This window comes from Chaetodon auriga, chromosome 2 (assembly GCF_051107435.1).
Source record: "Chaetodon auriga isolate fChaAug3 chromosome 2, fChaAug3.hap1, whole genome shotgun sequence".
NCBI lineage: Eukaryota > Metazoa > Chordata > Actinopteri > Chaetodontiformes > Chaetodontidae > Chaetodon > Chaetodon auriga.
Window position 1 is genome coordinate 6,774,308 of NC_135075.1, and position 27,796 is coordinate 6,802,103.

General features: G+C 41.5%; 1 protein-coding gene and 1 non-coding gene across 2 annotated transcripts; one reads left to right on the forward strand and one right to left on the reverse strand.

Annotated features, from left to right (window-relative positions):
* The first annotated feature begins 5,232 nt into the window (after positions 1-5,232).
* Positions 5,233-27,272, forward strand: LOC143333377 (protein kinase C delta type-like). The gene is made up of 17 exons (XM_076751470.1): positions 5,233-5,408; positions 17,274-17,404; positions 17,666-17,938; positions 20,147-20,315; positions 21,423-21,454; positions 21,556-21,641; positions 22,055-22,184; positions 22,310-22,410; positions 22,557-22,641; positions 22,879-23,006; positions 23,977-24,150; positions 24,340-24,431; positions 24,546-24,608; positions 24,791-24,929; positions 25,175-25,363; positions 25,553-25,681; positions 25,830-27,272. The coding sequence occupies exons 2-17, from the start codon at positions 17,296-17,298 to the stop codon at positions 25,986-25,988; spliced, it is 2,058 nt and encodes a 685-aa protein (XP_076607585.1). The 5' UTR covers positions 5,233-5,408; positions 17,274-17,295; the 3' UTR covers positions 25,989-27,272.
* On the reverse strand, positions 18,215-18,286 carry trnae-cuc (transfer RNA glutamic acid (anticodon CUC)). The gene has a single exon. It is a non-coding gene; the product is annotated as a tRNA-Glu (tRNA).
* Positions 27,273-27,796: the final 524 nt, after the last annotated feature.

Consider the following 27,796-nt stretch of genomic DNA (forward strand, 5'->3'; position numbering starts at 1 on the left):
TTATACCAAAGAGTTCCACACAGCCAAAACAACCAAGTCAGACAGCAGTTGACCGCAACCAAGAAAGTAGTGGCTAGCATGAATATTTAAAGACAAAGAAACAGCACAAAACATTTTGGCCTATTTTTTTTTCAACATCTGCAGTATTAATGATTCTGAGTTAACCAGACCCGATATGAGAGCTTACTAAAGGAGGGGAAAAGGATGTGGCTTTAATTTATCAGCCAGTACAGATGCTTTGATCATTCAAACTGGCATTTGATTTGATCATTAATAATTTTAAAAGCCCGTCTATACAGATAATAAGAGAGGAAGGGAACAGAGGAGAGTGGTTGCTGAGGACACTGTTACCGGATACAGAGGTCAAGACCAGAAGATCATTTCCAATTAGACAAGTGAAGATGGAGCGATTGCATGTCATTCAGAAAGTAGGCAGAACAGAAAATAGGAAGATTGGGGTTGCTCTAGATACATGATCCCAGGAGCGTCAATGACCCAATACTTAGTTGAAGTAACAAGAGAGAGAGAAGTGAGAAAGGCATTGGAAGCATGGGAAAGTTGTTCTTTTCCTTCACGCATCTGAAAGTTAAAGACACCTTGTTCTGCCTATAGCAAGGACTCAGCGGCACGGCCTCTAATGCAAACACATTCACAAACCCTTTTACTTAGTAGCCAGGGAACCAGAGCTGCATGTTCGAATCAATAACCTTCAATTTCTGCAGTCTCAGCAAATAGTAAGAAAAGAACCTCTAAAAATAGAAAAAGGACAGCTTCACCCTGTACACACTCACAAAGATTCAAATCCACCTCCAGGAGGCCAATAATAAATCAGAAATTCAACAGAGCGTTATCTTAACAACCCTGGGTTCAGAATATTATGAGAATTTGGCTTCAGTGCTGCATCAAGCCCTTTTTTCACCAGGCCCAAATAGACCCAGCATTTAAAGTGTGCTTCAGAAATGGTATCATTTTTATAAAGACCTCTTTGTAAATAGCTCATTTACTTCGTTTGATGCCATAAAAATTACAACATTTCTTTGTTTTTTTAGACATTTATCAGTTCAAAGCTTTGCCATGAAACATTATATAACATTTCCTGCCTTTTAGAGAGCTGTTTCAGGCCTGACACAAAGCTTAAAGGTCGTATTCCAATGGGTCTATGATGCAATTTAACATAACACTGACCAAGAACAAGGCCTAAAGGTGACTCTTCCCAATATTATTATTAGTCATATTTACTCCTCATTCATTTGCATCCACAAAGTTGCTTATCAGGTCAGATTCACTCATCATCTCTACTAAGCCGTCAAAAATGTTCTCAGCCTCTGATGCCAGCTGTCCTTAGTGTCACCAGTCGCCAGCAACGGTGGGCCTTAAGTCCTGGTCATGCAACTCATTAAACAATTTCTGGACTTCATTATTTGAAATGCACTCTACACTCGCACACTATATCTGCAACAAAGTAATAGGTTATAATGCCTATATGGTGACATTTGGTGTACCCTCTGCAGAACATAGCATCATTTCATATCAGTCCAATGCCAAAGCATTATATTTCACTGAGCGACAATTAATCCTAATTAGATGGAAGGCCACCTGTCCCCGCTCTTTCATACAAGGATCAAGGATGTTATGATGTGTCTTCAAATGGAGAAGCTGAGATCCATTCTCACAGAACCTGGTTTCCATTTATTGAATATGTGGAGAAGTTATCCTTCCACGAGGCGATACTCTGACCTGATTCTAATCTTTCTTACTTCTATGCATTTCCTGTCTTGTACAACTGTTGTTGTTGTTGTTTAACCCCTCCCCTACCACCTCCAAAATACACACCTAATTGTCTGTGGCAGAAACAGCCCACTGGTATGTGACTGTTATCGTTCTGGTATCACAGTGTTCACATGGGCTTTATTCTTATGTCTTCCCTGGCTGTGGAGCCTACGTGACACCAGTCATAGCGTGCTTACATGCTGACATTCTCAGAATCCTTTTCCAATACCAGTACAGCTGGTATGCATGAGGGCTTTTTCTTTTAAGAGGAAGTGTTCCTTCTGATTTTTGTTCTTGTCTAATGCTCCTTTTCACAAGCGCATTAACGTACACTACGTAGCACAATAGAGGATAAGTATGAATGCCAGCGTAAAATTAGCAGCTGAGTACAAATTTCCTGCTGCCATTCCTGTTGTTTGTGTCGTCTGCTGTGGTGGCTGGCACAACATTTCAAACCAGAGACAACACAAACACTTGGAGATGTGTGTTTGCCATTTTTGTCACCGCTTGTGAGGAAATTCACGTTGACAGCGTCTAAAAGAGGAATGTGAGGTTATGCTGCTTTTACAGATAACCCACACCCTGGCCCACCATGTTGCCATGTATGGGCTGAACGTCTGTCTAAAAAACTGGTCTGGTTTACCTCATGGCCACTTGAAAGAAGAACCTGTTGAACGTCTCTTTGTATACAAACATGCGGTTCTCAGCCTTGAAACATGAAAAAGGCGGAGAGGTAGGCTGAGGGGACGAGAGATTGTGAAACGCAAAGGACTGAAAAAAGCTGAAGAGAGGGGAGACGGAAACGAGGACAGATAGAGAAAGGCAGATTTAGTCTGTGGCGTGTCTCTTGATGAAAGGACCGTTTCTCTCCTTATTTAGGGATTGTTTTTTCATCCCTCGCTCCCTCCCTCCGTCTGTCTGCTCCTCTCATTACTCACTCTGATGTTTGCCCTGGCACTGCCGGCATGGCAGAAATGGCCATCACAACAGGGACCATCTCGGTCGCCTGCCCAGATCCAAATCTAATTCACACAGGAAAATATGAAACCAGTAGTTTCATACATTATATGCTGTCATGTCATAGCACTGGTATTCTCACAATGAATGTATAATAACCCACAGAGACTCAACAACAGGCAGCTTTATCCCTTTCAAAGTGAACTGAATTCTTACAGCAGATAACGATGCCTCTCATTTAAACTTTAAAGCTGCAAGGGGTCATTTTTCCCTCCTGCAGCCACAGGTATTCACGAGAAATGAACCATATTAGCGTCACATAAATTGTGATATCAGAAAACTATGCCCCCCTTCTGTCCTACTTTTCTTCCCTCGGCGGGTGGTGATGGTGAGAAAATCTTGTTTGCTCTGCTCGTGTTGAGGAGAAAATCTTGCTTCTCCAATTCGATGTGGTTCCTGTTGAACCAGAATGCTTGGGCGGGACAAAACACAGGAAGGGGTCAGTCAAGTGCAAATCCACTGGCTATCAGTTGGCAAACCAGAAGAGGGTTTATTGTGATGGGAGGGGCAGGCAGTGATGACTAATCAAAAGTGTGTGATAATTTTACTGGGAGGAATTTTATTTACAACTACTGGTGCCGCATGAGGTCACTGGTGAAGACATTTTCCAGGAAGTGAAAGTGATGGAAAAAGTCACGCTTTCCTGTCATGGGACTTTATAAGTTTTTTGTGCTTGTTTGTGAGTGTGTTAAATACTGCACACCTGGCTGACAGGGTAAATCTTTGGGGTTGTAATACAACTCTTTGTTCCAACTACATTTGAATCTGTAGTTTTGAGCGATCTTGAAATGATCACATTGAAATATATGCTTGACTGCAGTCATGTCCAGTTGCCAAAGTTTTCTGTATGGTGGACAGATTTTTTTGTGTTAAAAACTTTTGTCCTATTGAGTTGCTGTCCCATGCCCCAAATGTTTGTGGTGGTGATGAGGTGATGAGTAATTCCAAAGTCTTACTCAGTAACCTCTACCAGCATTCAACCCTGATCACCTTTTCTATACGTCATTGTTACAGCCTTTTTAGAGCTATAAATAGCCCTTTAGGAGCAGAGACAGACCGTCTAAATTTACCGGTCCCTTCTCTCTTATAGTCATACAGTTTTGGTGGGTGGAGGCTGATGACTCAGCACCACGTGGACCTCTGTGCTTTGTGCAGGAGAGGAGGAGTGGGAATGTGGAGGTGCTGTGGGCAGGGCCAACACGGAAATGCATGGCATTGTTTGGATCAGCCCACAAACTGTATTCGCTTTAAACCTGTGTTTGTGTAACCAGACAAGTTGAGTATTAGAACAAACACATTGCACTGATTTCCTGGTTCCCCTGCCGAATTTTTTGCTGGAGGGAAAAATTGTTGGGTGGCATTAGCACAGAGCTTCACCTTCACATTCTTGGTTTGCTTTTCAAAACTGACATGCTTGATATAATATGTTTGAAACCGTGTGAGGTTCAGATCAAGATGCTGCAAGATAAAACAGATCATGATACTGTGACTAAGATAGGCCAGCTTCCAAATATCAGGTTTCCAGTGTTGTCAGTCCAGTCCTGCCAGTGTAGGAAAAACAGTTAAGTCAATGAAGAGTCTTAAACAATAATCCTCTATTCTAAGGCAGCAGTGGAGGAAATATTCAGATCCTAACACCACTGTAAACATACTCTGTTACAAGTAAAAGTCCTGCATTGAAAATGTGACTTCAGTAAAAAAAAAAGATGTCAGTATTGTCAGGAAAATGCACTTTAAAGTGTTAAAAGTAGTTTACTCATACTTTAACATAAAAGCAGGATCTTACTCTTGTGGCTGACGGGGAGCTGATTTTGAACTATTCTGTGTGGGACTGCAACTGATGATCATCTTCATTAAGGATTAATCTGCTGACTATTTTCTCAACATTTTGATTTGTAAAAGAATTTAAAGTGGTCAGAAATTCCATCATAATTACAAATTCACAGTGCTTTTTTTTTTTTTTTTTTTTTTTTGCTCAATGCTCAGTGTTCAAATAATCAAAAAAAAATACATTAAAATGATTAATGATTAAAATAAGCAGAGAATCCTCACATTTGTGAAGCAGTAACCATGAAATGTTTTTGCATGAAAAAGGACTTATGACAATATTATTTGACTATTCGTTTCGGCTGCACTTGTAGATATTCATATGAGCAAAATGTTAATTTGTAAAGCAAGTAGTAGCTGAGGCTGTCAAGTGACATTTAAAAAAAAAAAGTACAAGTACACGAGTTTGTAGACTACCTAGTTCCATGCCACCACTGTATTATGACTTTATGGCTTGTGTGTGAACTGAACAACTATGGAGTCTCACTTCTGCGTGTGCTGGTGTGTGTGTGTGTGTGTGTGTGTGTGTGTGTGTGTGTGTGTGCGCGTGTCTTTGGGAATTCACCTGGTTGACGTCACACATTGACTGCTCTGCACCGCGCGCCACAGAGCCGCAGCACAGCGCCAGGCACAGGCACACAGAGAGCGAGCTCCACTTAACAGCAGCCGACTACAACACTTCCTTTTAAACACCGCTGCATTTTTTTTTCTCGAACCTTGGAGAAAACCGTGGTTCAGAGACCAAACCCGGCACAAACTCGCGACCAGCAACACTTTCCAGCTCGGTGGAAGCGGTAAGTCACAGCTTGACGTGAAGCGGTTAAACTTGTTGGAAAAACTTGAGCTCGGCGTTGTTAGACAGTTGGGACAACAGCGCCTTTTTACCGGCTTGTTGTAGCTTACTGGGTGTCAAGAGTCGGCCGTCTTTGCTCTGAGTCGGCTTCGGTTGGTGTTTTGTCTCTCAGGGAAGCGAAGCTCGACAGCAAACCTCGGCTGACATCAGTAGTAGTTGTGGTCGGACTTCTCTGGGAATGAGAGGATTTACTGTCGCGGAATGTCTCCCTCTCTTGTCGTGTCACAGTTGGAGTTACGTAACTTAAGACATGGTTCAGTGTTTGCAGGTCCGGTTAACGAACTCTGGGGAACAAACTTCATCACCAGGAAGGCAGTTTGTGTGCTTCATAAAGTGCTCTAGCTAAGTGTTGTATCCAATGGCAACAGAGGAGTCTGTTTCAGTGATGTAGCTAGCAAGCTAATGTTAATGGAAAATTAAAGTAGGGTAATGGGTGGCGTTTATCATGCTGACGACCACCACGATGAACTCAAACCAGAAATGTGTTCCTGTAACTTGAGCTGACTCTTTCCTTTGATAGCATACCCGTTGAAACGCCTAAATGTCATACCTCAAATGTCCTTGACTGGGGTGGTTCAAATATAGTGGTCAACCCCCTCAATAATTCATGTGAGCAAGCTGACAAACATACTACATTTTTGTTCATGGATGCTCAGATTCATCCTTTACAGTAACTTATTCCAGAGTGTTTGAACGTATACAAATAAGGGGTCCTCTTAGTGATCCCACAGGTGGACACAAATGGGGCACTGACAATAGTGTCTCTCTACTGACTCCCACAGATTGTAACGATGTGTAACTACTGAGTTTTACATGTAATCACATCGTGATTATTCACCGTACATGCAGCCACAAATGTGTATATGAGCCGGATTTCTTGAAGTACAAATGTAGATAATTGGATTTCTTATTTACCTTACTTGCATTAAATCCCTTTGGTCTCTGGTATGTGTTGAACGAAAGCTGCCAGTTTCACGGTCATTACAAAGACAAAACAGATGATGAGCAACAGCGCTTGGCACATTGCGGTCTAACTTGTACTGGAGCCGGTTTGCATTGTTCAGCTGAGACTAAAGTCCATGAGCCTTAGATATCAAAGGTTCTTCTGCACTCAGGTTTAGCAAGTGGAATTACCATCATATAACTCCCTTCCCATCCATCACAGCCTTTTCTGGGTGAAGTCAGTAATTGAGAAACAGGCTACGTGGAAAACACAATGAGAACAATGTATTTGTGTCAAAGAAAAAAGAAGTTATATCTCTCAGTAGGATGACAAAATTCATGTGTGAAGATTACTCTGCATTCTCGTGGCTGTAAACAACTCAGCCTTCTGACAAGGCTTGTCAGCTCCCCAGGTACACCAAACACATTATCCTATTATGAAATATTCCCTCCATCGCTTATGAAAATCTTGTGTCACGCACTACAACACAGCTCTGCATTTGTGGCAAGGCTCTATCCTGTTGTTATCTTCTGGAGGCAATGCAGCTTTGTGATCGCAGGTAATACTATCTGCCTGCAGTTAGTGATGTGTCAATATTGGCCTGTGACTCCATGTGCTGCTTGGAGGACACAGTTGGGACATCTGCTCAGTGAGGAGTTGGCCATGCAGCTCTGATCCCTTGATAGTACAGCACACAAATAAACACATCACCGACTTGTATGATTCAAACAATGTTTGGACTGATATTAGACTGATCAGTGTGTATGAATAATTGATCATTTAATTTGAGACAGGATGGCAGAGTCGAGTCAGCCTCAGTAGGTACAGCAAATGAAAAGTCAAAAACCATCACATCAGTAATTAGTCTACTTTATGATTTTAAAGAGATATTTACAGATTTACATGATGATTTTTATTAATTTTGTACTTTATTAGGCAAAGGTGTACTGCTGTTTGTGATGAGACAACATCAGAAATTTGATTTATTTCAGTAAGTAAAAAAGTGTTTAGTTGAGTGTGTTTGTAATGAATAAAGTATCGCATTGAGGAAGCAGATGAGATGCAGATATTATAAAAGTACAGTATCTATCTTATAAATAATTCCACACACACACACGTAGACGAACACATAAACAGGCATTTGGCATGGATTTTCTAAATCAGCACTGGGTGATGATAGGCTGTTTAACCTGCCCTGGGCTTCTTGTCACTACCTCTCTCTCTCTCTCTCTCTCTCTCTCTCTCTCTCTCTCTCTCTCTCTCTCTCTCTCTCTCTCCTCTACACACACACCTGCACACCTGCTTGGCACTTCATGCTCAGATGCTATTTTGTCTGTGTTGACCAAGGCTTTGTGAACTGTGAGCGTGGCAGAAATGGACACCGCACTTAATGCATGTGGAGAGAACACACACACACACACACACACACACACACACACACACACACACACACACACACACATAGTGGCAGGATTCATTCCGTGCTGGTATGGCAGGTTTGACACCAAGCCAAAGAGTTCACTGATACTCGGGGGAAGGGAGAGAAAATCAGAAAAGGTTAGCACTCCACAAGAGTGACAGTGTACTGTCAGTCTGAACATCAGTTATTAACAACTTGCATTGATTTGGCCTTGCGTCATTCAAAGCACATCCTGAAATTCTAGCACTCAGTAACACTGGAATAAATGTCATCACAACAACAGCCATTCATCTGGCTCTGACCTTGAACCAGCAACCTCTGCTCAGGTCTCATTTGTTTTCAAATCTCACTCACTTCTCTTTCCTGTCCTTCTTTGACATCACAGAAGGGCAGTAAAATTCATTTTGTACGTGCAGGTGTTGGTGTCTCCTCAGACAACATCTGTAACATACAGTCTGTTAACGTAACCTCTCTGTGTGTCTGCGTGCGTGTGTGTGTGTGTGTGTGTTTGAGGGGGAGGGGGGTGCTTATGAAGGGGTGTGTTAGACATTAACCTTGGTTACTGAAAGAAAGGAAGGCTTTGATTCCTTCAAGCCAGTCTCTGCTGAAATTCATTAAAGGCTGCTTTGTTCAAGGTTATTAGTGTGCATGCACAAGTGCAGTTATGTGCTTTTGAGGCGGTGTTAATGCGGCGATAACAAATGCCACCTTGCCTCAGTGAAAGATTCGTGGATTAAGAAAAGTTTTGTAAGAACTAGGTTTTGTGTATAAATTTGTGTGTCAAAACTGGGCATGAAAAAGAAAATCAAATGATTGATTGGTCTCAAAACTTACCTATCGCTCATGTTATTACCTCCACCAAGGAGGTTGTTTTTGGTTGTACTCAGTGTGTCACTTTATAAACCACTCCCGTTCTCACCATGACAGATTTTCAGCCATTTGAAAGTGAGCAAAACTGCTAGTTCCAGCTAGTTTTAGCCTCAGAAAGAGTTCTTCAATAGTTTTTTGATATTCCATACCATTTTTCTGTAACTGGTAAGCCAAATTCTTGGAGGTGTGAACTATTTAACATACAATTCTGATTTCAAAAAGTTTGGATGCTGTGTAAAACATAAATAAAAACTGAAAATGATCATTTGCAAATGAACTGTGTTTACTGACAACACTTTACAAAGTGCTCCCCAGCACACACAGTAATATTGAAGCAGTGAACCTCGCCCTGTCCTTTCCAGGATGCCCCTTTCAAACCCAGTAATGGTGCTATCGCCTGTTACCAGTTAACATGTTTACCTGTGGAATGTTCCAAACAGGTGTATTTTCAGCATTCCACAACTTCTTCTGGTCTCTAGTTGCTCCTGTCCCAACTTGTCTGAAACATGTTGTTGGTATCAAATTCAGAATAAGCAGATATTTGCAGCATATATTAAGCTGATGAGGTCAAACATTAAATACATGGTCTTTGTACTGGTTTCAATCAAGTATTGGTCAAAAAGGATTGGCAAGTGATCACATTCTGTTTATGTTTTACACAGCATCCCAACTTTTTGGGAATCAGGGGTTTGAATCGCCATAATTCTTGAAGGCTTGTGTGCAACATGTCCAGATGTCATCAAAACTCAGTGGTCTTTAGTGTGACTCATTTTTTACACAGTCCATCTGTGCAAAGCCCTAATAGTCACAGGATTTGGGTATTCTCCAAAATATTCATTGATGATGATTTCTTTTCACCATCTGTATCTGAGTGCAGATCCAGATAAAGACAGACAACTGTGAAAATGATTCAAATGGTAAACGTAGAGGATTGCCAGAGGTACAGTATGTACTCTCTTGAGTGCTTTCTAATTTCTGTACGTAAAGCTAGGAAAGCAATATCCCAGCAGACGCCTACGATCAGCAGTGCTCTCACGGTTAGAAACAGCCCCTTTCAGTGATCACTGTTTAACATCCAGTGTGGATGGATTTTTTTTTTTTTTTTTTGTTCTTGAGCTATCATAAAGAGCGGTTTCACAAAGCAATAGATGTTTACACACACAACAACACAGCTTATTAGGTTGAGGCGCTAGTGTTGCCTGGCTGAGTGTGACCACGCTCGCTCAGGTTCATTATAATCATATGGAGCGTGTTTGTTCAGCTCTAATTTGCCAGTCCACCTACCGGCCCACTGCCATCCAGCCAGGCTGTTGTGGTTCTGTTGTAGATCTTTGTGTCTTTCACTCCGCCTCACTCTCTCGCTCTCTTGCTCTGTCATTTTATGTAGACAGCACAGTCTCTTGAAGTAACAGTGAAAAGAGCATAAAGTGGGAGAACAGAGACTCCAGAGTCATTATCCTCTGTCACATTTCTCTCTATATTTCTGATTACCAAATACATCATACTATATAGTATACCAATGTGTTAAACACTTTCTAGTGTTGCATGACAGCACCAACAGGTCACCATCAAGTGAGTCAGAAAGCACCTAACCTGACTTGCTCGCAGTGGGTTGTATGATACGAACTGACAACTCTATTTTAGTCATGTTAGGTAACTTTGACGTTGCTGTGACAAGCTTTGCTCGATGGAAATTTTTTAGAACAGGTTGATCTGTTACCTCTGTCCTACTTTTCATCTTCTAGCTACTTTTAGCATCCTGTAAGGCCGGTTTTCACCGCTGAAGGTTTTCCTCTGTCACTGAGGCAGTCATAATTTCCAGCCATTGCTCCCTTTCTTAGTAGACAAACACCAGCTAACATACTTGTATTGAAAACATCTGTGAACCTAATCAGTCAGGTCAGAAGATGTGAACGTGCTGAGTCAGCATAGATTTTGTCAGTTCTACTGATATGCCTTTTTCACAGCAGACATTTTGACTTGTCAGTTACTAATAACATTAACAGTGGCTCTGTTCCATTCAAGTGTCAGCGTGACAGCGAAGCAGCATGCACAATACCAGGACCCTGAAACTGAGGAAGCTGAATGGAATTCAGCCATCATTCTCTTTTTTTTTTCTTGTTGTGTCACGTTCAGATATCGTCCATGAAAAAGCCCTGTTGGTTTAGAGACAGCAGAATTACAACCCGAGCATTTAAACCCAACTTTAATTCGACCATTTTCCACTGTAGACATGTTGACATATCACAATAGGAAAAGCACAGGTGTAATTAACAACAGTAATAATTGCTGCATTCCATTTAGGTGAGACAGTTTCAAGATCATGTAACTGAGCCATCCTGATGGCTATTAGTTTCCTGCTATGACAACTCAAAATATCTGCTACGAAAAAGGTCTGTTATCCATGTTTTGTGCTTGAATGAATGACACTCACACATCCTGGTTGTGTTTGCCTTGTACTACGCTGAATTTGAAATCAAACAAAGACTGTCTGGCCAAAGTGCACCCTCAGCCATAATTTGAGGGTGTTTACATTCACATCACATGAACAATGCAGCATCTGTAGCCCTTTTAACGCACATATTCCCAACTTAAGGTTAATATTAAGTCATCATGTTTGGCTTCAAGTTCTACTCTACAGAATGTTAACACTCCTGTAAATGTAAACAAACCTTCCTTGCATTTGTGTAGCAAAAGGGTGGCCTTGTTCGAGTAAGGGTTAACTGTTCAGCAATACTTTGCAGTCAAACATTCAGTTCAATTCAATTTTCAATTCAATTTTATTTGTATAGTACCAAATCACAACAGAAGTTGTCTCAGGACACTTTCCATATAGAGCTGGCACAGGCTGAGCTCTTTTATCTACAGAGACCCAACAATTCCCTCATGAGCAAGCACTTGGCAACAGTGGTGAGGAAAAACTTCCTTTTAACAGGCAGAAAACTCAAGCAGAACCAGGCTCTGGGTAGACGGCCATCTGCCTCGACCGGATGATTCTATGTTCACAATAAAGAATCAGTATATCTTTGATCAAGACTGAATCCCTTTAAGATGTTCTGCAGGCTACTCTATGGCTGACAAATAAGAAGAATTTCCCTAAAGGGATTAATAATCTATAATCTGATCATCTCTCTGTCATTGATTTGTGGATTTATAATTCAACTCTGCCAGTAGCACAGTTCAAGTTGCTGTCCTTAATGGCACAAAAAACTAATGTTACACAACAATTCTTGTTTAATATGTGAAGGAAACTCAGTTGTTGTTGCTGTCTGTCTAATTGCACCTGTCTTTGTTCAGACCTGCTGATGAAAGGTTGACAGACAGAAGCTCCCCAGCCTGCCAGACCTGTTTGATCACTCCATCCGCTAAATGACACGTCCATTAATTCAGTACATACCAAAGCTTTGACTTGTTTGTGGTGCATTGCTGAGTATGACTTTGATGATAACCGATCTATTGTAAACAAACACGCACCTCTGGCTTCATTATTGTGTTCTCTTTATATTGTTGGAAGATTGGTTTCACGTCATTCAATCTAAAGAATATTATTATTGTCGTATACTAACCTGTTTATTAGCTACTTGCTGGTTCTGTTGTCTTGTTCATTGCAGGATTAACTGCTTCATGAATCTGTTTTTATATAGTTTGCTGAATTGCGCTCAAAGCATATATTGCACTGTAGTTATGGGAAAAGGAGCACTTAAACTTCCACCAAGCTGATATGATGGACAACAGCAATTTTCATGTCAAGTCAAGTCTCCTTTAATGACATGTTCTAGTTACTTACACCTTGCTGTTGTCATGTTTTCCGCATACTGGACCTTCTTTCCAGCTAGTGTATAATTTATTAATTCTTTTCTGTTGTACAAAGTTAACACGAGCAAGCAGTGCAGCTTTACAGTTACTGGCACTTGCCAGTCATTTCAGTTTAGGGCAAAAGCTAATGACTTACTTCAGGGTAACTAAATAGCTCCTGTAGGCCACACACACGCACATGGACAATATTCATCTCCTTGGAAGTTAACCTCATTGTGGCTGGATCCAGTGAAGACAGATCTGGTACTATCATTCAGTTTGATTTCTCTGTATGTCCACTGGCCTGCCTTCCAGTGTGTTGTCAGCCTTTTTTTCTTTCCCTCTCTTTTGCTCTTCTCCTCTACCCACCCCTTCCCCAATTGCATGCACTCATTTTTTCCACTCTCTCTAGGGAAACAAGGCTTTCTTTTCTATGTACCAATGCCTGTGCATGTACATAGTGTGTGTGTGTGTGTGTGTGTGTGTGTGTGTGTGTGTGTGTGTGTGAGTGAAGTGGAGACAAAGCTGGAAATGGACTCTGCAGAAAGTATGTCTTTGTGTGTATTTTACTTCTCGCAAACTCCATAACTTTGATTAATACTGTTTTTCTGTGTGTGTCTGTCCGTATGTTTGCATGCGTGGGCAGTACCATGAGAGCTCTAACAGTTTCTCAACCCTCCTGACCTCACTCAGAAACAGTCGCTTGTTTAAGAGTTTCTAGATCCCCAAGCAGGCTTGCAGGGTCAGTCAAAGCCTTCAGCAGCAACAACAGAGATGTGTCATTCTCAGCCCAGTGGAGATACAGCTGAGGAGGACAGCTGGAAATGCACAATGCACAAATTATTTTAATAGAATCTGCTAAAGATTTAAACATGTAGCTAACACAATGTATTACTGTAGCTTTTTCCCAATACAACACATCAACATTTTGAACTCTATATGATGGAAATTCATGTCCTTGTATCATTTCATATACAAATGATCAATATACACATTTATTGTGCATATATTTGTCATCTTCTGACATGTCTGCTGTAGGAGCCTAAATGCAATTCTTGGATTTTTGGTTCTTACATGCATTAATAAATAATTTTAGTTAAGTTTAAAACAGTTAAAATACATGGTAATATAAGTTAATTGATGTAGAAGGAATTAAAAGGCCTATTTACAGGTATTTTCAGTTCATTTGTATGGTAATCTAATTAGTTTATGATTTAAAATGCATTTTGATGGTTTAAAATGGATGAAAATGTGATTTATGTAATATTTGTAATGGATAGGAGCATATAAGATTTTGGTGTTTTTTGAGGTGCTTTACAGCTTTAATTGCTTTGATTGAGGCTCCCGTGAGGGCAGTCAGTCATTCAGTGGGGCGAGGTGAGAGTGGAGCCACACGGTTTTTTGACCTCTCTACCTCGTTGTTAATGTTTTTGGATATGGATGCTTAATGTGCATAATCTATATTTTCTTGTATCACCCTGTCTTTGTTTTTGCGTAAGTAAACCGTTTAAACTTTGACGAGCGGTCCTGTGGATTCCTTTTCTTTTTTTTTTTTGGTGGATGTGGATCTTAACGATGGGATTTGAGAGCGTCAAGCCAAGCTCCATTGTGTGGAAACCTACATCTGCTATTTTATTTGTTTTATTGCTTTGTTTTTAGACTCTTTTCATGTGATAACATTGTCCTTGCTTCAGCTTAATGGTAATATGGTCCTCTTCGGTGCCCTTCCATCTTGACGCCAGTTAAACCTGGACAGGGATTTGTGGCTTCAGAGCTATGGAGGATGGCATGATGGCACTGTAGCGAGCTGAGTTGCATCAGAAAGCAAAGATCCTGGATTTGAATTGATTGGCTGAAGGCTTTTTTGTGTGGACATGTCAGAGCGTGGACTGTGAGGGTTTCCTCCAGGTGCTTCAATTTCCTCCAAAGTTATTAAATTTGAAAATTGCTTGTCTATCTGTCTGTATGTCAGCCTTGTGATGCACTGGTGACCTGTCTAAAGCGCAACTCTGCAAAGGAAAAGTGAGGATTAGGGCTGCAACTAACAATTATTTTCATTATTGTTTAGGCAGCAAATCCCTTCGCTTAAGAAGCTGGAACCAGCAAATGTTTGACATTTTTGCTTGAAAAATGAGTGAAACTATTAATCCATTATCAAAATAGTTGACAATTAATATTCATTGCGGCTCTCGTTAGGATAGAAATTGGATGAACTATTAGAACATATGCAGTACATCTAACTCTATGGCATTTGTTGGGTGATTATTATTAGATTTTCTCACTCTGAAATTGGCTTTGATTTCACTAACCTACATTTGAAAATGCATGCTGTGTTTCTTAGCCGCAACCAGCAGTCACTCAGTCACTGTCAGTCATTCCCAGTCAAAGACTTTGTTCATGTGTCATTTTAAATTAGACCAGACTGTTGACGTTTTCTCACCTATGTGCTGTTTACTGAGTAACTTTTGAGTTTTGGAGCGCTTGGGGTGTAAAAAGCTTACTCAAAGGGCACCTTCGTGATGGCTACTGAGATGCCAGTGTTAATCACTCACTTCCCCATCCAGACTGTTGGAATGTCAAACCAACAACCTCCAGAACACAAGACTGCCTCTGTAGGTCCCGCTGCCTCCTAAACACTACAGATCCTGAGAGAGGCAATGTATCAAGAATCATGTTCACCTACACGCATTAATAGAATTGCACAGGTTTACACCTGAGACCTGTTCAGTGCAGACACAGTAACATCTTGTACTGCTAAGCAGCTCCACATAGCGATTAGAAAAAGCAGCAGAGAATTAGAGACAGGGTTTCCTCTTTCCACAACACGTTTCAGCTGCAGTAAGATAATTGTTAAGAACCTAAAGACCTCTTTTCTCTAAAACTCCAGAGCTTAAAAGCCACGTGAAAAGCAACATGAACATAAACAAAGCTTGTCTCCTTTTGAATGATTCATTATTTAAGCAGAAATAGGGAAAGCTACAGTGTGTTCCTGTGCAGGAGTTTAATGTCCATGTTCACACTCACTCACAGAAGGATGTAGTGTTTAGAAATCACTGACTGTACATAATTATTATTTCAACGAGCAGCTAAACATCCTTGTGTGGTTAGAGTAAGATGGTGTTTGCCTCAAATCACAGGTGTGTCATGTCTCTGAAATTACTATTAAGCCAAGATTATGTTAATGGAGCAAGAGACTAAAGCTACATGAGATCAAGTTAAGGAACTTAGAAGCTCACAAAAAGTGTTGTGTGGAGGAATTTGGTGGGATTTTATTGCTGCTTTGGGAATTAGGATGTGGGCAAATATACCCTCCGGGTCCTGTGAGTGTGTGTGACATAGCATAGCAGCTTTGATAACATGAAAGTATCTGTTAGCACAGTTTCCTTACACAGCATGAGGCTTGACTGGCTGGCCCCCAGGTTTAGAAAATTTCACCCTTTGTAATCTATTATAACAAGGCCCCTTGAGGGGAAGCAATACTAGTTTCAGCTATTGTTTTCAAGGTGAGACAGTTTAGTATTAAAGAACACTGATTTCCTGAACACTGTGTCCTACAGCCGAAAACACCGGACGAGTGTCACCTAATGATTAGCTCTGTGGTGTCATACTGATATTTACTGATATTGCAGGATCATTAAATTTGATACATGTTATTATTTTAAAGCGTGCGCACACACACACACGCACGCACAGAGTGTATAAAACTTCTGGTAACTTGGCCTACATTTTTCAGGTACAATAATAAAGCATGATGTGTGTGTGTGTGTGTGTGTGTGTGTGTGTTTGCGTGCTTATTTATCACACCATTACATTGAGATAATTGTCTTTGTTGAAAACATTCATTAACACTTTATACTGCTTTATAAGGAGACTTGACCACGCCACTTGACCACCATAATTGTTATGTAAAGATTTATTGAAGGGACCAAGGCATCCAGGCAGATAAAGAATGACTCTGGAAAGACTGCATTCAAACCCCACAAGAAACATTTTAAGAGGAAGTGTACGAAACACATGCAAAGTAGCGATTAACAAATCAGTCAGTGGTGCAATTCAGCTTGAATGAAGCAAGCAGGTAATACTTAAGGAAGTTGCATTTTCTGTTTCAGTTTTCTACTATATCTTTACAAGTGACTGAGGATTTTTTTTCTTTGTCTGCATAATAGCTCTAACATACCAGTTTTCAGATCTCTGCTTTAGATAGCTTGATGCTAGTTTAGATTGACTTACAGTACTATATAGAAGATCGGCAAGACCGGTGCTAGTTTAACAATTCTCTATGATGTAGTGCTCCAAAAATCCCTCAAAGAATGGCCATAGATGCAGCGAACCAGAATTACAGATCATAAATTGTGCTAGAAAATAAGCCCACAAAATCAATGTGAAAACAGGAAAGTAGAAAAAGGGACTTCACAGCTTATCTTTTAACTTTGTTCCCCAGAAATGTGATCCTATTGATTTTCTGCTTCTATCTCTCATTCCCTCATCTTGCTGTCATGTGCACAGTTTGTGATTAATACTCTTGTTTCTTTCCTCATTACTGACAGGTAGTTTCCAAAGTTGTGTCTTGAGTTGGAAACTTCTACTTCCTCTATAGTTCCCATCTGAGGACACTGTTAACCACCAGCTCTCTTCCTTCTTGTTTTAAGTGCAGAACTTAAGCAATCCAAGTACAAGATATATATATATGTGTGTGTGTGTGTGTGTGTGTGTGTGTGTGTGTGTGTGTGTGTGTGTGTATGTGAGATGTTCTAACTGTGAGTCTCTCTTTGTTCCAGGAGGCTTAGGTGAGCAGTCACCATGGCACCCTTCCTGCGCATTGCCTTCAATGCTTATGACGTGGGCGCACTGCCTCCTCCGGCTCAACCTCCCATCTGTGCTGTCAAGATGAAGGAGTCTGTCAACACAGGTATGTGCAGATGGACACACAAGTATGCAGTTGTCATTTTATCTAGACAGTGGAGTGGCACAGTGAATGTAGAGACCAGACGTCCCGAATTTAATTGCCTTAACAGCCACCATCTGCTGGCCTCAAAAATCCATAAGCAAACTGACTCTCTACTCACTTCAGGGGCTTTGTGCTGTCACAATCTTTTGTGACTTTACTGAGAAAGGAAAAGTAAAAGACAAACGTTTTGTTCCCAATGATGATTCCAATCTTCTTTCACAGAGCGAGGAAAGACCTTGGTCCAGAGGAAGCCCACCATGTATCCAGCCTGGAAGTCCACTTTTGATGCTCACATCTATGAGGGGCGAGTCCTAGAAGTGGTCCTCATGCAGAGCAATGAGGAGCCATTGGCCAAGGCCACGATGGGCATGAATGTATTAGCAGAACGCTGTAAGAAGTCCAAGACCAACGGCCGTGTTGAGTTCTGGGTGGACCTTCATCCTTCAGGGAAGGTCCAGATAGCTCTACAGTTCTTCCTGGAGGACACTGATACAGGTAGAACTGCTACATCTTAAAGCCCCTGGAAACCTGGTTTCAAACCTTAAGTGTTTTTATGTAACATTTGATGTGCAGGACTAAACAAGTCAACAAGTTAAAGTTCAAGAGAAAAACACATTCCTAGATATTATTTTAGTCTATCAAGCAATCTCAAGTATGTGACATCAAAGTGCTTTTTTGTAACCCAGCCAAACTCAGTTCAAATCAACAGTTTGTGTTCTCGTAGGACCCGATCATTTAGAAAATATGTTTTACACTGCCTTTAAAACATCATTCCCTGACCGGGAATCGAACCCGGGCCGCGGCGGTGAGAGCGCCGAATCCTAACCACTAGACCACCAGGGAGTAGTGTTTTATAGGTTGGCCATGGTGTGTGGGGAAAATCCCCTGGCCCCTTCCTCCTTACCTGTCCTCTTGGCCACTACTCTTAAATAGACCCACAAAAAATCTTTCTCTGTCAGTGTTGACACATAAATGCCCTCTACAGGCAGAAAGAATGCTCATTCCCTGCACTTCCCACTCACAACCACAGCTTAACATGTTAGGTTGTTTTAGTGTGGAGTCCTCGTTGCTCTGGGCCAACTGCCCCGCCATAAACTGTCTACCTCAGGCTATCAAGGGTTAATCTGCATGCAGGTGACATGTCTCTCCCTGGGCTTGTCAGCTGACTACAGGTGTGGCCATGTAGCCAATGCAGTGTAACAGTCCTTCAAGGTCATGAAGGAATTTGGTCTCGGGCTTGGCTGTGCTTTGAATAAATAGCCAATATACTGGCCACAGTAACAGTGTATATGTATACTGTGTGAGTCATCATACATAATGAAAAGTGTTAATGCCAATTCTTCTTGATACAGTGTACTACTGTAGGGATAGGGTTTAACAAACACACTGCAGTATGTAAGGCCTATATTGGTATTTTCTGGTAAGATTTTTTAAAATTTTATGCATTTGCATTATGTGTTTCATCAAGAGTTTTATATCATTATGGTCTATCCTGGAATGAAAGGAAAACATTGAATCATTGGGATATTTTGGTATAATTCAGCCACTTAAACATATTGAATAGCAGCACAAATGTTCCACCACCGGCAGCTTGAGTTCAAAAATCATATTGCGATCATTATCTGCAATCAAAAACCTATTTTAGTTTCACTTCAGCTGTTCGAAGCAGAAGTGAAGGAAAGCAGTTGCAGCTGAGAGTGCTGTATTCATCTGCCAGCTCACCACCCCAGACGGGGAACCCAGTTTGTGGTAGCCACTGGGATCGAGTGAGACTTACAAACCAGTTCCATTCAGAGGGAGTTTCTGTGTGGGAGGAGCACAGTCGGGGGTTCGCTGTTCAGGGTTGGAGAGGGTCATGAGAGGGGAGTGTGTCTACTGTTATGAAAGAGCTCTATACTCCATCAGCTCCCTCCTACACACTCCACAGGTTTCCTGAAAAGCAGCCTGGGGTATTTTTAGGCATGTGTGAACAGCCCTCAATGCTGTCTGCCTCCTCTGTCTGTCTTATTTCTCTTGCCCTTTCTCTCACTCCCACTTTCTTGGCTTAGCTCACTGAAGCGCTGTCCAAACATAAACATCTGTCAGTAGAATGGCAGAGAGGAAATTACTTTATCTCCCTCACCTCATCACTCTTCCAACTTTTCCCTGTCTATCAATTGTCTCTTTAGGGGCTACTCCTTTTTTGAATCATGCCTCCCTTTCTCCCATCCACCCACTCACCCACCCTCCCCATCTCTTCCCAAGTTTCTGCCTTCTTTGTTTACTTCTCTCACGCCTCTGTCACTGTGTTCTCTGGGTGGCTTTTGACCCCACCCTGTTGACTTGTGTCAGTAGGAGCCGCTTATCCTTTTTCTGCTTTTACCCTCTGTTTAGCAGCAGTGACTGTGGCCTCCTTCTTTAGCTAATAGGGCTTTTTGACTAAATACCCCAAGGTGATTATATTTAATAATATATGATGACGTCCACTGTGACGTCATTCAGGGAACATCAATCAATGTTATCGGCTTGAATGTTAAAAAAATGTGGTTATTAGATAAATAATTAACATGACTGTTAGCTCACTGCATCCTTGATATCATCTTTTACTGTCTTTGCAAATCAATGAAGTGTATTTGGACAATTACTCACTTTACAGCAACAACATCTGTTTTGAATAGACAATAAATACAGCACTTTGATTTGTAAATTGATCTCTCCCCACAGTGGCTAGTCAGCCATCAATTAATGTTGCTCCCGAGGATGGAGTCACAACCCTCAACAGGAGGAGAGGAGCTTTCAAGCAGCCCAAGGTTCACATGATCAAGAACCACGAGTTTACAGCCACCTTCTTCGGCCAGCCCACCTTCTGCTCTGTCTGCAGAGAGTTCTTGTGGTGAGATGCCAAGTCCTGCCTTTGTTACATTATGTCACTCTTATGTTTGAGTACTTGAGCCTGTTAGCATATCAGATACTTCTTTGACTTTGACCCCCACTATGTCTTGAGTATCTTCTGAATTCCAGGGAGAGGTACTTATTAAGGTACTTATTTTCTATGCTGATCCAGAAGCAGCTAACCTTGCCTCTTGTTTTTCTCTGCATTATTATTACAATCAGTGTTGTGTTGTTGTCAAAATGCCACTGGCACAACTTTGATAATTCCAGACCATTTGTGCTGTCACTGACTATTTTTTCCGGGTACCAAATGAGACAAAATAAGTTGTCCAATAAGAAAAGTCCAGCCTCCCAAGGGTGTTTCTCAAAAGACCAATTAGTAGCGTTTCTACTTTCCTAAATGGGGCAGTCCTTGGGGGTGGGGTGGGGGGGTGGGGTGGGGGGGGGGGCGTAGTTGTGGAAGGAACAACAGCAGGACTGCTATTGTGAGCATGAGTCTCTGTCTTGGGAAATCCCACAAGGCTGTCATGTTGTTTTCCAATGGTGTCAGCAGCATTAACCTGTGAGCCAAGCTCTTCCCATATCTGCCAAACTACACTATTATTTATCCCCTTCAGAGACAGACTGGAAGAAATCTAATGCTTGCTTTACTATGTGCGTATGTGCGTGACACTGTGGCTACTTATCATCTGAGCATATTTGTTTTTTATACGTTTCAATCTCATGATGTGAAAGAAACAGTATCTTCAGGTATGTTGATAGCAAATGAGTCATTGTTGTGTCGATTTTAGTAGCAAGTTGCTTTTCCCATGCTTTTTTGTATTTGCATAATATTTTGGAGAAAGGTTTGCAGACAGTACAGATGGAGTTTGGTAGCTGTTGCATAAAGGAGACAGTAAAGCTGTACGTTAAGGCTTCTAATTATCTGCATGCTAGCTACAGCACACCACTGTCATAACCGCAATCCTAGTAATGAAAACCATCCTGGATGTATTACTGTAGTATCAGCTGCCATTTTTTTCTCAATTAGGGCAAAGGAATTTTTTTTTTTTGTTGCTTCATGTCACCCATTGCAAGAGTTTAATTGTATTCCTTTTCTTCCATACAGGGGGCTCAACAAGCAAGGTTACAAGTGCAGACGTGAGTGTTTCATTAACAGCCGTTTGCCTTCTTATCATATTTTATCCTTTTGAATTCTTCACAGTTAACGCAGTTTTTGTTTGATTATTTATTTCACTCAGAATGCAACGCAGCAATCCACAAGAAATGCATCGAAATAATCATCGGCAGGTGCACCGGAACAGCGGCCAACAGTCGTGACACTGTGGTGAGCGAAGTTAATGTTCTCAGACGTTAATGCACAGCCTCCCGTCAGATCTGACACTGACAATGAACTGCATGTTGTTTTGCACTATTAGCTTTTATTGCTGATTCAATACTGACTTTGTATTCTCTCCAGCTTTATTGTATGACTTCTTCACTGTTATGGTAGTTCATTCATCACTGAGTCAAGGATCAAATTCTTCAGTACAACCAAATTTTACAAACAATAACAATATTAGATTGAATATGTAACTCATTGGAGAGGTGTGTTCAAGTATTGTCCGTGAAATTTCACTTTGACTTTTACCTGCCACTCAAAAGCAACCCAATTGGCAACAGATATAGTCCCACATGTGTCTACTTTAATGACCAGATATTAGCTGTCTGTGGGTTCAATGGATTTCTGTGTGCTCGTAGTTTCAGAAAGAGCGCTTCAAGATTGATATGCCGCATCGCTTCAAGTACTATAACTACAGGAGCCCCACATTCTGCGACCACTGTGGCAGTCTGCTGTGGGGTCTCTACAGACAGGGCCTTAAATGTGAAGGTGAGTCTAATGTGCTAATTTTTTCTTTTGTTTTTCTTTTACTTTGTCTTAGATGTTATGTTTGCCTTTCTCATTTTGACATGTGTCTCTTTCATTGTATTCCCTTTCTCTAATTGGCTGACCAGACTGTGGCATGAACGTACATAGTTACTGTCAGAAGAAAGTGGCCAATCTGTGTGGAATCAACCAGAAACTACTGGCAGAGGCTCTGTCTCAAGTCTCTCAGGTTTGCACAGTAACAGACTGTTTATTTTAGTTTGTGTGGCCTATGTGTTTATTTTATGCTGGCCAGTGTTAAACAAAAATAAGAGCAAAGGATTGATGTCAGTGCACAATGTCAAAAATGTTTCAGCAAACATTTCTCATCCCTAGAAATCTATGAAGAAGTCTGATGACTCCAATACAGCAGACATTGGGGTCTACCAAGACATCCGTAATGCAACAGCAGACCCTAGTGGTAAGATGTGTTCATTGTATTGCACAACACCAAGCTGCTTGATTTAAATCGAGTTTTATCCTTAAAGACTATCAGTGACAATCTTAGTCACTGATCGTGACAAGCAGTCGTACTAGTCGGTGATATTCTGTTTAACTTCATTTACATTCTCAAAACTTTGTTGGATGAGTCTGCATGCATTTTTGCATTCAGGTTTGCATATGTATTTACTGTGTGGTTGCAAATGTGTATTTACAGCAGATGGCAATGGCAAGGCCCATGAGGGCTTGAGCCCAGCCCCCGCCGCACCTACAGTTGCCCGGGTACGCCTCACCATGAACCACCTGACATTCCACAAGGTGCTGGGAAAAGGCAGCTTTGGCAAGGTAGGCCCCACGGTCCCCATCTGTAAATCCTTTCCTAAATTTAACATGAAATGATTGTGTGACACAAGATTGGAAGACACTGTTAACTTAAAACTTTGCAGAGACTTGTTATGCCCATGATGTTACACATGCTGTATATGATAAAATAAAACACATTCATCCAGAAAGTATGTGAATGTTCCACATGAGAATGTTTGTTGCTTTGTAGATGAAAACCACCAAAACAAATGTTACCTTAAAAATGGCAGTAAAAGACAGAACTCGTCCATGTCTTTATGTTTTATGTAGTTTGGAGCCATTAGAAGTGGCATTGTTGAGAAAAAGAAATATGTGAAGATGTTTGAAATGATGAGACGAAGGTGAATTCTAATATAAACTGAAGGGCACACATCTACAAGAGACAGACTCTTATCATGTTACTGTCTCTTTGTGTATTCTGTTCTCAGTCTCTTTTCACTGCCCTTCCTTAAGTCTTTTATTTTTGTATTCAATTTATGATTTATGAATTATTAATTAATTAATTACCACCTTAGATGTAGTTGACCTAATTTTTGATTAACTAGGTTTTCTAGAGCAATACAGCTCCCCACTGGCTGTTAAATGACACTGAGGTTGGAGTGGGAGACTGTGTTTCGATAAGAAAAGAGCTTAGTTATCATCCATCACTATAGCTGCCAGGTAACGTTTGACAAAAACATCCAGCCTCTGAAGGTTGACCTATTTGAGGAAAACAGAGAAGCAGAGGGAAGATGGTTTACTTATATCCAGGCCCAGTGTAGTGCAGTGGCAGTAGATCAAACACCCAGTGTCCTCATTCAGGTACATTGAGATTGAGCATGTAAGTACACCAAAAAGAGGAAGATGTATAAATAACCTCCTCGTTTGATTGTAATTTGCTCTGATTGTACTTCATGAAACTGGTGTGATCACACTGATGTAGTACTTACTCTAAGTGGCTGTGACACCTCAGGTGCTGCTGGCGGAGCTGAAGGGGCAGGGACAGTACTTTGCTGTGAAGGTTCTGAAGAAGGATGTCGTCCTCATGGATGATGATGTTGAGTGTACCATGGTCGAGAAAAGAGTCCTGGCCCTCGCCTGGGAGAACCCCTTCCTCACACATCTCTACTCCACATTCCAGTCTAAAGTAAGCACACGCACACCGAACATCTCGACTAGTAAAAAGCATGTTCCCTGATAGGGAATCAGCCAGGGCAGTAAGAGCGATAAAGACCTGTACTCTAGCCCCCCTTATCTAAATCCCTTCTCTCTCACGCACTCTTCATGTCTCATTTGTCTGCGACCGTGAGCTGACAATGATGTGTTGTTTGCACAGGAGCACCTCTTCTTTGTAATGGAGTACCTGAATGGAGGCGACTTGATGTTCCACATTCAAGACAAAGGTCGCTTCGATCTCAACAGAGCCACGTAAGTACACTGGGATACTGTGTGAGTAGTACAGCAACCGTTAAGAGCTAATATAACTTGAACTCTCACAATTAAACCATGTTTAATGGTTGCTTTGCACATTTCAACCTTCAGGTTCTATGGTGCTGAGATTATTGTGGGACTGCAGTTCCTCCACTCAAAAGGAATTATCTACAGGTAAGACCCTACAGCTACTACACACTGGTATCTACAGTCTTTATATTCAACCTGTTACTGCTACAAAGTAAGCTGGAACTCAATCTCTTTTTTGGATTTTAGACTGCAGCACTTCAAACAGAATATATTGTAGCATAACTGGTTGTACTTTGTTTTATATCTATTTCTGTGTCTTTCCTCAGAGATCTGAAGCTGGACAATGTGATGCTGGACAGGGATGGACACATAAAGATAGCAGACTTCGGCATGTGCAAAGAGAATGTGTTTGGAGAGGCCAGAGCCACCACATTTTGTGGGACACCGGACTATATCGCTCCAGAGGTTAGCTTCAGGGCTTGCCGTCACATTTCCTACCACTACTCTTCTATCAAACATACTCAGTCTTTGTGCCCCCTAGTGGTCATTGGGAGGCATGGCAGTGTCTGCACATATCCCTGAGCAAAAGACATCCACTTTGCTGCTGCAGTACTGGTGAACAACAGCAGAGTGCTTCCATCTACGCAATGTGTGTCCTTGTTCTCTTGACTAACTTCTGGTGTGTTTTGTGAATCTGTCTTTCATCTCAGATACTGCTGGGACAGAAGTACACCTTCTCAGTAGACTGGTGGTCTTTCGGTGTGCTGGTGTACGAGATGCTGATTGGCCAGTCACCTTTCCAAGGCGACGATGAGGATGAGCTGTTTGAGTCCATCAGGTCGGACACACCTCACTACCCTCGCTGGATCACCAAGGAGGCCAAGAGCCTGCTTGAGCTGGTAACTATTAGGACACCTATACAGGGTTATTAGGGACGTTCTGCTCCACATAGGCAAACACCGAGTTCACACCATACACATGAATGGGGTTCAGTGAATACATTATCTCAACATGGTAGCACATGGACTTTTTTTGTGTTGTTTCTGTAATCAAAATGGCCGTTCTCTTTCCCTCCGTCTTCATTCCAGTTGTTTGAGAGAGATCCCACTCGCAGGTTGGGGGTGGTAGGAGACATCCGTGCACACCCATTCTTCAAAACCGTCAACTGGCTAGCACTAGAGAAGAGAGGAGTGGAGCCTCCTTTTAAGCCCAAAGTGGTATGAGCCAATGATTTTGTGTCTGAACAAACTATGTCTTTCCTAAAATGCATTTGTGTAAATATGACTGAATGCAATGCAATGGTTACTGATTACTTGATGCTTTGTTGCATTAACCCGACTGACATCGCTGACCTGCCACCCACAGAAATCCCCCAGCGACTGCAGCAACTTTGACCGAGAGTTCCTGAGCGAGAAGCCGCGGCTCTCCCATGCGGACAAGAACCTCATCGACTCCATGGACCAGCGAGCATTTGCTGGCTTTTCCTTTGTCAACCCCAGACTGGAACACATGATAAGCAAATGAAAAAACCAAAATGGCTCCCCTGTGAGTGCATTCTTGGCCCTGCACTTCTAAATAGATTCTTATCCTAATCCCTTTATCTTCGTATGGTCTAAGTTCAACTGGATGTATAACAAGAACATCAAAAAATTTGGGCTCAACTATGACTTCTATGAGTGGATGAAATAAAAATAAAACCAGGATTTTGCTGACATGTAAAGCAATAATCCTGTCTCAGCTGTCAAACTGTATAGGTGTATAAAACAGTATAAAGCTCTATGAAATTAAGGGAGATTTTGAAGAAACCAGTGCTACCTTAATCAATGCAGGGGGAGTAGTCAATGATGTATTGTGTCTTTTCTTACTTTTCTGTCATTTTTCGTTGTGATCCCACTTTGAATCTGTACAAATCATCTCATGTACTGTATTTGAAAATATTTTATTCACAGGTACATGCCTGACACCCTTATTGAGTTTTTAGAAATATATAATCCCAGCATGGCATGTACAAGTTAAGAGAGTTCAGTGGTACTCACCCTGTATGCTTTGCCTATTGTATGCCTCCTATTACACTCCACCTGTGTATAATTGTGTGTTACCACATGCACACAAGTGTGTGGGTATGTGCAGATCTTTCTTTTTAAGGTACAGTTGCTGGCACTGCAGTCGGTAACATTGTCTGTTGTTGAATGATCCCCTGATTCTGTGATGCCTGTGTCTGGCAGATATATAGGCATCATAAAAAGAATTGTGCTACAAAGTTGGAGGGAAGTTGAATTCCTCTGAATTGAAATAATGTTATTGCAGAACTGTATCGTTCCCTCCCTCACTGACTGCATATGTCTTGAGAAACTGGAGGTGCTCTAAACACACCCCAGAGGCTCACATACCCTCACTAGAAGTAATCTGTTTTTTTGTTTTAGCACAGGATTTTTGCATGGGAGGCTTCTAGTCTTTTTGTGCCATTGGTGTCCAACCTCTTGAACATGAAACTGGAGCAGAGTGCAAACAATCATTCCATACAAAATATTAATTTTCTGGGCTGTGTTCTGGAAAGTTGCAGTAATGGCACATCTAGATGTATTGAAAGATGTGTCATTTTGTGTGGGAGGGACGGGCATTTCACTGTAAGCATAGGGTCTCATATGTGTTATATTACTTGAATGTAGGAATTTGAATGTGAAAATAATAGTGCTGTATATGGAAAATGAATATGTACATTATAATGAGCTGTCTGTGAGTAATGGGTGTACTTTTTATACTCCTCATCTTTTACATCTGATTATAAATAAATACATTGTTAACTCTAAATCCCTGCCAGCCGCTGTTTGGATTCTTTCTTAAATGCATTTACATGTGTTGTAGACTTGTATGTTTCAAGGCCTCATATGCAGAAGCTCTTACAAAAACAGAAATCCTTTTGTAAAGATTCACATACCATAGAAATTCCAGTACTAATCACTGCATTCCTGCTGCTATCGTGCGGTCCTCTGGTCAGTGCTGGCTCCCAGTGATTGTTTGCTATATTTTAGGGTGCCTATATTGGTCCCTGTGACATCTTCTGCGGTACCCCACCTCAGACAACGTGAGATCCCGTAGAAGGGCACCAAAACATGTCCAGGTACCGCAGGGATTTTTAGAAAACCTATCGGGGTCGACTGCCATCTAGCGGTCAGGTGCTATAATTGCACCTCTTCGTGTAACGTGTGAACGAGAGACGATGAGACATTCCTGCAGTGCGCACGGCTCATGACCTGTCCTCGTCCTCTGTCCCCAGCAGTAATCCGCTGCCTGCTGCAGGATGTGGACAGGGAGCGAACACCAGGCATGAA